Source organism: Idiotropiscis lumnitzeri, chromosome 2, assembly GCF_059441095.1.
Source record: "Idiotropiscis lumnitzeri isolate Australia: NSW breed Sydney's pygmy pipehorse chromosome 2, RoL_Ilum_1.0, whole genome shotgun sequence".
Classification (NCBI taxonomy): Eukaryota; Metazoa; Chordata; class Actinopteri; order Syngnathiformes; family Syngnathidae; genus Idiotropiscis; species Idiotropiscis lumnitzeri.
Window position 1 is genome coordinate 1,661,853 of NC_142392.1, and position 10,873 is coordinate 1,672,725.

Genomic DNA, 10,873 nt, shown 5'->3' on the forward strand with positions numbered 1-10,873 from the left:
TTTTTTATGTAGCCCAGGCATGTGTTTTTCTAATATAATTCCACACCCTCGATGTCAAACAAGAAATTCTTATTTTGAGCTCTTAAGCATCCCTCTCATCCCTGCTTTCCGATTGGCCAGCCGCGGTCACGTGTCGCCCTCGCCCTCTGCTCCAATGGAAAAGTTCCTTTAGCTCTGGACGGGGCTTGTGTGCGTGTGCGTGTGCGTGTGTGTCTGCGCGCGCGGGACAATGCGCGACGGCTGCAGGTGTGCCAGGCCCGACGACACGTTCATATTTCATACACCTCATTAAAAAATAAGAAAAAAGAAAAAGGTAAGACGGCTGTTTTCGTGTCTTCGTGCATGTTTGTGATTTTTTTTTTGCGTTTTTGTGGGCTGAGGACAGCGTGCAAGTGCAGCTGGTGCTGGTGGGACCGGATTACCGCAATGCAGAGCAGCTGGTGCAGGCGTCGTTGGGGTGCGCACTTTCTTACTTTTTTTTCTTCAATTTTTAAAGAGGTAGACTGCGACCCGTCCTCCACCCCCTCCCCCCAAAAAGTGTCAGCATAAAAGCTTCGCATGTCCGCAGACTGTGGAAAAAATTCCTAAAAATGAATATTTTCGAATGCGTGATTTTAATGGAAGGGCACGTTTGCATGGTGCAGAAAAACAACTGAGCTTGACATTGAATGCACAAAAGGGATTACTCCTCCTTTAGATCCTCGATAGGTCGGAGCCTTGTTTAGATGTCATCATCCTCATCCTCATCTTTTTTTTTTTTTCTAATTCATGCAGTGACCTAAATTTGCGGTGCTCTGTCCAAAGAGGATCTGTGACCGGATTACAAAGCATCAATTGTGATGATGACGTCAGGCTGCTTTTTGTTGCGTTTGTCTTTGGAAATAAGGCAGACGAATCTTAGAATGGCATCCCAGGGTGTGAGAGGAGAGATGAGGGGCATGTCTGCAGCAGGAGGGCGGTCAAGTGCAACTTGTTTCTGTTGAGTCATCACTGCATTGTGCTAAGTGGGGAGCTTCCGTGCAGTGCAAGAACATCACGTGACACAGTGAACCCAAATCCAGCCACCGGACGCGTTCTAATCACATCATCTGTTATGTGCTTTTGCAATTTTGCCGATTTATTGACATTGTTTCGTTTGGATCCGAGTCAGGATGGCTTCCACTGCCTTCTTGCTGCTGGCTCTCGTCTCCTCGGCCCCCATCACATGTGAGTATACGTGCATATGATATATCGTATAATTGTTATGACTAAAATGATGTCATGTCATTTATGAACATGGGACACTTTTCTTGTCAGCGGCGATCCTGTTCGGGGAGCCAAGAATATTTGGGGGTAAGTTGTTGGAAGGGAAAAAAAAATTGTTTTCCATCGTTGTTTTTGTATCTTTGTCACGATGGTTGTTGTTGTGTCATATTCAGAGGAGGCGACTGGCTACGGGCCAATATTTGAAGAGGAGCCGGTGGATGTGGTCTATACCGAAGACTCCCCCGATGGGAGGATCTCCATGAACTGCAGGGCCCGGGCCAACCCGCCAGCCTTATACAGGTCGTCCAACGGTGTTTAATGCATATTAATTACATTTTGGACTACTAATTTATTGCTTGGGCCTGATTAGCTAAGGTAGCGGGCTGGCGGCTAGCATGTCTTTTTGACAGCTCTGAAGTTCAGGGTTGGAATCTCGGCTCTGTCCTCTCAGTGAGGAGTTTGCCTGGTCCAAAATTAGCAAGCAAAAAATGTATAGTGCTGTGTCTGCATCTGCGTACATGCATGCGCCTTTAAGAGGCGGGGCTTTAAGGGGAACATGTGGCATTGCCAAGTCTGCCTGTGACTGTCTGGGTGAGAACTGTGGATGACACAAGCTTAAAATTTGAGTCCTTTGCAGGTCTGGCGTGCCTCAAGGTTCCATTCTTGGACCGCTTTTATTTTCCGAATCTTCTACAGCTTGCAGCAAGAAAGCGTGGCACCTCATTCCATTTTTATGGAGATGATGTGCAAATTGATATGCCACACAGGAAACAATATATATGCAAATGTGCCCCCGGTGATTGGCTGTGGACCAATCAAGGGTGGACCATCATTGCTCAGCCCAAAGTCAGCAGGGATATGCTCCCGCTCGCCTTAAACCTTCGAACAAAATGGAAAATGTTTGGATGGGTGACTCACGCAGACGTTATGTGGTGTCCGCCTGCTAGGTGGCGCCGTGACAATTGGGAGATCAAACTGATGGAGCAACCAGATGAGCACTACAGCCTGGTGGGGGGCAACTTGGTCATCAGCAACCCGAGGCAGAAGAAGCACGCCGGCACGTACATCTGCGTGGCTCATAACATCTACGGCACGCTCATCAGCAAGGAGGCCCGCGTCAAGTTTGGATGTGAGAACCGGCAAAACCATAGAAAGATTTTCCCGTCATACATGAGTGGACTTTTTCTGTGTTGAAGTTCTCGAGGAGTTTCCTCAAGAGGAGAGAGAGCCGGTGACTGTAAAAGAAGGCCAGGGGGCGGTTCTGCTGTGTGCCCCTCCCAAAGCATGGCCAGGTGTGTTCCCGGCCTCAACATCTGGTCCTCCGCTGGGCTTCTCCGGCAAACTTGTCTGCTTCCTTCCCTCAGAGGAGGTGTCTTACCGATGGATCTTCAACGAGTTCCCCGTGTTCCTCAACATGGACCGCCGCCGTTTCGTCTCGCAGAGGACCGGCAACCTGCACATCTCCAAAGTGGAAGCTCAGGATGCCGGGAACTACTCGTGCTTCGTCTCCAGCCCCGTCCTGGGGAAAAGCGTCTTCTCCAAGTTCATCCCCCTCATCCCGTTGCCGCCAGACGATGGTGAGTCGACACATATTTGATGAAAGTCCCGAGTCAAGACTGATGGCACTTAAATCGTGTGCATTTCCATATGTCCCTTTCAAAACTTGTTTTTGTGCTTCAGGTGAAGAAAGAAAATACCCAGCAGACATCCGGGTGAAGTTCCCAGACACAACAGCCCTGCTGGCTTCCAACATCACTCTGGAATGCTTTGCTCTGGGGAAGTACGTCTGATTCAAATTCCGAAAATGCTTCTCAGTCCTTTTTATTGCGAAATTTTGAAAATCATGGACGGAGAAGCAACGAGGACTCAACGATCCCTTGGCTTCCCCTCAAAGAATCTGATCTGATTTGGGTTTTTTTTTCACGGCAGTCCCATCCCTCACATTGTTTGGAGGAAAGTGGACGCCACGGACTTGCCTGCCAACCACGAGATCAGCGAATCGGGCGCGGCGCTGCACCTCTACAACGTCCAGTACGAAGACGTGGGAGCGTACGAGTGCGAGGCCATCAACACCAAAGGGAAGGACTGGCACAAGGCCTGGCTCTACGTGGAATGTGAGCGTCCCCGCCATCCCGGCGCTGCGATTCCGCACAATGCGTTGAACTCAATCCCGTTTTTGGTGTCCAGCTGCTCCGGAGTGGGCCGAGACCATCAACAACACGCAGATGGACATTGGCTCCGAGCACACCATGCGCTGTGTTGCGTCAGGGAAGCCTTTCCCGTTCATCCGCTGGTACAAAGATGGCTACATGGTGAGCATCGCAAAGAAGGTCGTAGAATAATATCGGTCCGGCAATTTCATCAAGAAGGCCGGAGGGTCATGGTCCCGAGATCGCGGGACGAGGGCGGGGGACTGACTGGCAAAAAGGCTCATGTTTCTGGTTTAGTTTTGTTCTTGTTTTGGTTTTGCCAGTCAGGAAAAGGCGAGCTTAAGTTTTCCAGCCTGACGTTTGGCGACTCCGGGATGTACCAGTGCATCGCCGAGAACCCCTGGGGCATCAAATACGCCAACGCCGAGCTGCGAGTGATCGGTGAGTCGCAGAGTCGCCTTTGTACCGCAGCCGGAGTGACCTTTCCACGTCTTCCCTCCAGCCTGTGCGCCGACGTTTGAGTTCAATCCCCTGAAGAAGCAGCTCCTCGGAGCACGAGACGGCCGCGTGCTGATCGAGTGTAAACCTCGAGCGGCCCCCCGCCCTCGTTTCACTTGGAGCAAGGGCAAAGAGCTGCTTTTCAACAATTCCCGGTGGGTGGCGCCGGTCGCGGCTTTCGCGACTGTGCTCGTCTCATCTCCGCTAAACCCGACTTTTGCTTTGGCAGCATCGCCATCATGTTTGACGGCACTCTGGAGATCTTGAATGCCACCAAAAACGACGAAGGTTTCTATACATGTTTTGCTGAGAACGACAGAGGGAAGGCCAACAGCTCCGGTTATCTCACCATCACGGGTCAGTTACTAGAGATACATTAGCGGAATCATGAGAAAAAGAAAAAGTGAGTGTATTATTTGTGTCGAGTAATTTTGAAAGAATCAAGTTTGTTGTTGTTGCCCAGAGGCGACCAGCATCACGGTGCCCCCCGAAGACACGGAGGTGAAGGTGGGCGACGAGGTGGTCCTGGCCTGCTCGGCCTCCTATGACGCCATGCTGGATATCGCCTTCATCTGGGCCATCGACTTCAGGGTCATCGACTTTGACGCCGAGTGGCAACACTTTGAGCGCGTCATGGTAGCATCTTCCTTTGATGGTCGTCTATACGTGAGAGAGGACTATTCCTAAACAGAAACTTTCTTTTTTTTCTGTGGCTGCTGCCAAAGAGCCAGGAAGGCAGCGGGAACCTGCGCATCAAGAATGCGCAGATCTGGCACGAGGGCCGCTACACGTGCACGGCCCAGACCGTCGTGGACAGCGACACGGCCTACGCCGACCTAAAAGTCGTCGGTCCGTCCAGTTTCTTTTCATCCCGAGCGCAAAGAACAGAAAGACCAGACATGACATGCGTCTGTTGCAGGTGTCCCGGGGCCTCCCGGTGTCATTCGTGTGGAGGACATCGGCGACACGTGGGTGAAGCTGCTGTGGACGAAAGGAGCCGAACACAACAGTCCCGTTCTGTACTACACCATTCAGACCCGGCACTTCTGGTCTCTGCATGAGGACGACTGGAGGAACGCCAGCACGTGTATGCATCAAATAGCAAAAATAGTCACATTTAATTCGAAGTGCACAACTTGGCCACCAGGTGGCAGTATAATACTCGCGTAATACACAAAGAATGCCGAGCTGGAGTAACATTTAATAGTGAAATGTGAAAAAGTGGAAACTAACGAGCGTCTTTCAGCGCCGACCTTCCTCGACGGCACCGTGGAGCGGGCCGACGTCACAGACTTGTATCCCTGGATGGAGTATCAGTTCCGGATCATTGCCACCAACGAGTACGGATCGGGAGAGGCCAGCATTCCCTCGCTCAAAATCAAAACTTGGGACGCACGTAAGCAGCGTGCTCATTGCTGACGGTCAATTCGATTCCTTCTTTGTGGTTATTTCTTGACCTCGCTCAAGGCAGGGAATTGACATTCGTCTATTAAATGACCAAAATGTTTTTCCCTCCTAGCACCGGTGGTCTCTCCCACAGACGTGGAAGGCTACGGCGGTCGGAATGGCGAGATAATCATCACGTGGACGGTAAACGAACGACATTTTAGCAAAGGGACTTTTAGAACTTCTCTCACCACGTTGACCTCCCACAGCCTGTGCAGCCGTGGTATTTCTACGGCAAGAAGTTTGGCTACATCGTGGCCTTCAAGCCTCACGACGGGTACGACTGGTGGTACGAGACCATCTCCGACCCGGAAACCAGGCGCTACGTCCACAAGGACTCCTTCTTCCTCCCCGGCGACGAGGACTTCCAAGTGCGGGAGTTCCAGGTGAAAATCAAGACCTTCAACGTGAAGGGAGACGGCCCGTACAGCCTCACCAAGGTCATCTACTACCCTCGAGATGGTAAGAATACTCCCGGTGTTGTTCGAGAGGTTCTGAGAATCAGATTCAAATCAATCATCACACCAACATTGAACCCAAGGGTAGCGTATACTTTACCGGCTGAACAAAGGGGTCCAAGTACTGACCTTTGAGGAACTCCCCACGTCACATTTTGAGCCCAGTGACTCCATGCAGGAGAGACATTTCCAAGCATTGTCTTCTCATCCTACCCTGCGTACCCCTCAATGGCTTTCCGTGTTCTTCAGTACCCACGGAGCCTCCGACAGATGTCTACGCTCGCCCAGTGTCGTCCACTGAAGCTCTGGTGTGGTGGCTCCCGGTGGTGGACACGGGAACGGGCCTGCAGCAGTACATCGAGGGCTATCAGGTAGACCCTTGACCAAATAGCTCAGGACGACCCGCTTCCTGACTTGTATTCCATGTCAGGTGAAATACTGGCGAAAGTACGACGACACGGAGCCGGGAGCCAATCGCATATTTGTGAACGCCACGGCAAACCAAACCAGACTGGAGAACATGCTTCCTGACTCGCATTACCTCATCGAAGTCCGCGCTTTTAACGGAGCAGGCCTCGGCCCGCCTGGCGAGCACTGCGAGATGTTCACCAAAAGACCACGTAAGACCACCGACAACATTTGAGAAGACGCGTGAGCCAAAAACTGGCGCTCACCCGCTGTAAATGTCTCGACGTCTTTCTGCGCAGCGCCAGCGGAGCCTCCCAGGATGTGGCGCTTCATCTCCTGGACTGGAAAATGGCTGTACGTGTGGTGGGATCACGTCACGTACGACTGGTTTGGGAACGTGTCCTTCCCGCTCTATTACAAGGTGAGATTATTGATGCCAGAAGAAACGTTTGAAACGGGGCTGGGAGCGAGATTTCAAAATCCCACCTACGTTTCAGGTGATGTTCCGGAAGACAGGCTACATCTACGGGAAGGTCTACGTCACAGGTTGGCACTTCATGGACTTCCCCATGCCGCAGTTTGGCGACTACGAGCTCATGGTCCGCGGACGCTACGAGGGAGGCGACGGTCCCGTCAGGACCATTAAACTTCTGGGTAAGACTTCGGTCGCGACAAGCCATTTCAATGTGGCGGCCTGTTTCACATAAGCTCCGCTTCTCTTCAGGTAAGGCCTCCATGACCACGCCCACGCTAAGTCTGGCTTCCGCAGTGTTGCTGGCGCTCTGCGTTATGGGATTGTAGTTTATGTTGCTTTCCTCTTGCACACTTCACCTGAGTAGTGATTTTTCTTTCAGGTTTAAAAAAAAAAAAAAGCTTTTACTTGTTTGGAGTCAATGTATAAAGTAAAGTCGCAATATTTCTTATTTATGAGAAGCACTCTAATAAGCAGTCAGATTGTATGTAAAGAGCTGTGAAATAGCGACTGCGATGGCAGAGGACATTGTCCCACTCACTCGTCCAGTATTTATTAAAATAGTTCTCCACCAATCTCTGCGATGTTTGATTCAACATTTTTTTTTACATGTCAAGATAAAAAAAAACAGTTTTTATCCATTGAAAACATCACACATCTTATTTAATTTTATTTTTTTTTATGTCGGGGAAATAAATCTGAATTTTCCGCTCCTAAATCAACATTTTATTTCCATTTAGAGGTTATAAATTGCGTGTATTCTTCACACAATAAATAAACTGACACGTGATATTTAGTTTTCAACAGCAGATGGCGCCATAGTTACGTAGACTGCACTTGCGAGTTGCAATTTTTCACTATTTATGGCTACTGGTGGATGTAATGGCCTTGACTGGTCTGAAAATAATCCAGCCGAAATTCCCGATGGCCGCCCCACCCCTATTTTTTTTTTAATGATTTAAAATATGCCTTTTGCTTTCTTCCATTGGAAGGATTAATGCCACTTTTAAGTCTTGTTGTTGAGGCTCCATACGAGTAATTGATCAGCACGCAGCTTTGTGCATGTTAAGGTTGTAAAGATGATCCCTTTTAATGCTTTTCTACAAATAGGGGTCAAAGTGGCCACTTAATGTTTTATCGCCTAACTTGACACAGATGCATTTTTAATGACTCTTTCCAGCTCAAAGCATCAAATAATGCTGCATAAGTGAAAAATGCTAATGCTCGCAAAAGACCAACTTTGCACTTTTTTTTTAACGTCCTCTCCCCGTAGTATTAAAAAAAAAAAAAAAAAAAAGCTTTAACCTGCAAAACTGAGGTTGCCATTGGGAAAGAAATGTTGCCAGTCAACCAAATGTTTGAGTCTTCGATATGCTTGACTGGATGGTTAAAAGAAGTCGTTTCGTTGCCAAAGTCATCCCTAATGTGGAGAATATATACATGAGGGATTAACGCTCCCTCAAGGACACCTTTCGGGGACACATTTTCTCCTTTGCTTGCTGCGTTTTAATTCACTTCTCATTTTAATTCATCTACAGTTGGTTGTATTTTTTAATGTTTTATTTTCTTGTATTTGTTGCCTGATTCTGATTTAGTCAACCCCCAAATTTTCTTTCCAAGATTCTGTTCTGCAAGTGCCTGAGACTAAACACGGCAATCTGATGAATATTACGTTTGCGGGATACGAGTTAAGCAGTAAAATGCACGCGGTTTTTATCCGCCTCTCCGGCGGCCATTTTGTCACTTGCTGTAATTTTCAGGTTTTTTTTGTTTGCCATTCCAACACGAGGATGGCCTCGACTTCACGAAGACAAGAAAACAAGGTAAGAATTTAAGTTTTCGAATTTTGCAATTCTTTGAAGTGTGTTTGACGATATTTGGATATTTTCGGCTCGTCTGAGGCTGTACAATCGTATTTGTGCAGAATATAGTTTTATCACGTAAGCTGTGTCGGTCTGCAGCTTTCGATAAATCTATTTATTGATTTGTGTTGTTCCTTCCGATGAATCATCATTAAGGGACGACAAATGAAAGTTCCTTTGTTGACCACTTGAGCGTCACTCGGTTACACGTTAGGATGAGGTCAGAGGTCGGAAGCTTTGGCCTCATACTGTCAGACATCACCAGAAGCCAAGAATCTCCTCGGAGAGTGAATATTTTCTTAGGTGATAAATGTCAAAGATGGAGAATCCAAAAGGAGGCTTCCTTGAGGAATTGCTTTGACCTTTGCAGTGAATCAACTTTACAAACGATAAGTGCCCGAGACTTTTATGGAAATTGACTTTTTCACCTCCTTTATGAAATAACTTCATTTTTTAAAAAAAAATTCTCTCCTCTTCACCGTTTAAAAAAACATTTATTGGGTTATCTTAGTGTCATATTTAGTTTGATCTGAAACATACAAGCGGGGAAAAAAAAAATCTCCCTTGTGGAGAAGCTCGCCATCGTCCATCTTTGTGCGTGTGCGTTTGTGTGGCCACGTTTGCTCGGAGGGAGGCGCTCGGCATTTCACGCCGATGGATACATTAACCAAAATCTATGCGGCCTCATAAATGTCCTGCCACCATTTTTTATTTGCCTAGTAAAAGCTGTAAGTTTGACGCGTAAATCCCGAGCATAAAATCAGGCCAAATAATCCGGTTTATTTTTCTCTTTCATTGAAATCTTCTAACGCTGCCAAATTGAGCTTAGTTTTTGTGTGGAATGTCATCCCAGGGCGCAGGTGTACCTAATGTGTTGTGACCTCATGCTTCATTTGACCTTGCCACGCCAGCTTTATGACCTGTGACACTCACTGAAAAGCCAACAAAGGCTTCCAGCCAACGATCGTAAATCTAAATTAGGAAGCGGCGCCGGGTAGAATTGCACCCGACCATTATTTATTATTGGCGGAAGGATGTGCATTTGCCTCACGGGAGGAGTCACTCTCTGCAGATGTTCATACATGAGCCGCGTTGTACGCTTTATTTTAGTGACTTTGCTTTTTATTTTGGTGACATGCGAGGTATGTTGTTGCAGGGTCGCTGAGGCTGATTGCGCCCCCTAGTGGGCTGGCATGTTCGCAGCAGCAAAGTAGATTACGTGGCGTCAAAATGGGAAACATGAAATGGAGGAGTCATGTCATTATTTTCGTACCATTTGCAAGACAAACACAAAGTTGGAGCAACACGACAATGTTTTAATACATTTATTTGTCATTTTTACTTTGTTAATCGCGTCACTTGAGAGCATGTCGGGTGCAAAGAGACAAGGAGGTAGATCATCTGTACTGTGCGTCGCATTACTGGCACCTTTTCAGCAATGCTTTCCTTTCTTTTAGAAGGAAATAATTGCAATTCGCAGGAGAGGAGAGGTGTACCTAATGAAGTGTCTTTTTCAGTGTGTGTGGCTTCACACATGATTAGAGCACGTCTCCGGCGTATGTGCGCTATTTCACTGACAGATCTCCTCGTAGAGCCCCTCTGTCACATCTCAGGGTTGCCATGGCGACATATGTCCCCCAAAAAAGAAAAAAAAAAATCCGCCCGCTAAGAGTGATTTGATTAAAAGCAACGGCACGGCGGCTGTGGATGGCGAGTCCAGTCCAGTCCTGTCTGACAGACGCGAGTCTCTTCAACGTGCATTTCAGGGGTGTCATAAACATTTTTTTTCCAAATGTAAATTGGCAATCAAAATAAAAATGCAATTCGACGATAAGCAAGTTTGAGCTTGAGCGAGCTGGTTTAGGTCGGCAAGCGTCTTTCGCACTCACTCGCGTTAGCGGCGTCAACGTATTCTTTTGACCTGCCGGGTCATCTTGTTCCAAATCAGCCGTGAGGGGGCCGGCGTAGATCAAAAGATTTTAGAATCCAGCAAAATGCAAATTTCACAGTCAGAGAAAAGTCGGCTTTGTCATTTTTGCCATGTTGCAAATGCTCACTTTTACACATTCAGCTCTCTTTCCGCTCTCACTCTTGTTTTTTGTCTCTCATAGCCATCAAGGGAACAGTAAAAGTTTTTCTGAGCCACTTTGGCTGCAGATTGGGCCCAGCAGGAAGTCTTGAGCCTCGCACACCCGATCGAGTGATCAATCACTAAAGTGGCAACATTGATTTGAAAAGTATTACTTTGCAACCGTTTTTTAATTTGGGAGGACATTTGTAACCGTGACGTTGCTGAAAATATAGATTCTACTTTTTAGTGGAGGTGTTGAACAA

General features: G+C 47.8%; 1 protein-coding gene across 3 annotated transcripts; it reads left to right on the plus strand.

The window, feature by feature from the left end:
* The first annotated feature begins 166 nt into the window (after positions 1 to 166).
* Positions 167 to 7,252, plus strand: cntn1b (contactin 1b). Of its 3 annotated transcripts, none has more exons than XM_088282224.1 (24): positions 167 to 313; positions 1,151 to 1,206; positions 1,297 to 1,332; positions 1,419 to 1,545; positions 2,193 to 2,374; positions 2,442 to 2,537; positions 2,610 to 2,822; positions 2,926 to 3,025; positions 3,175 to 3,359; positions 3,433 to 3,557; positions 3,719 to 3,836; positions 3,898 to 4,048; positions 4,123 to 4,250; positions 4,357 to 4,529; positions 4,619 to 4,742; positions 4,813 to 4,980; positions 5,140 to 5,289; positions 5,413 to 5,483; positions 5,549 to 5,801; positions 6,047 to 6,168; positions 6,228 to 6,417; positions 6,505 to 6,626; positions 6,703 to 6,859; positions 6,930 to 7,252. In XM_088282224.1, exons 2-24 carry the CDS (start codon positions 1,152 to 1,154, stop codon positions 7,004 to 7,006), a joined length of 3,123 nt encoding a protein of 1,040 aa, XP_088138350.1. In that variant the 5' UTR covers positions 167 to 313; position 1,151; the 3' UTR covers positions 7,007 to 7,252. The 3 variants fall into 3 exon arrangements, with proteins under 3 accessions (XP_088138350.1, XP_088138357.1, XP_088138365.1); XM_088282231.1 differs by having other exon boundaries at positions 181 to 313; positions 1,147 to 1,206; XM_088282239.1 differs by lacking the exons at positions 1,151 to 1,206; positions 1,297 to 1,332; positions 1,419 to 1,545 and having other exon boundaries at positions 184 to 313.
* The last annotated feature ends 3,621 nt before the right edge of the window (positions 7,253 to 10,873 follow it).

What these genes read in the sequence shown, in the direction of transcription:
- cntn1b (XM_088282224.1), top strand. Translation starts at nt 1,152, where the DNA reads ATGGCTTCCACTGCCTTCTTGCTGCTGGCTCTCGTCTCCTCGGCCCCC. An exon ending in CTGCTTTTCAACAATTCCCG is followed by an intron (nt 4,049 to 4,122) that starts GTGGGTGGCGCC and finishes TTGCTTTGGCAG; the next exon opens with CATCGCCATCATGTTTGACG. An exon ending in GATGTTCACCAAAAGACCAC is followed by an intron (nt 6,418 to 6,504) that starts GTAAGACCACCG and finishes CTTTCTGCGCAG; the next exon opens with CGCCAGCGGAGCCTCCCAGG.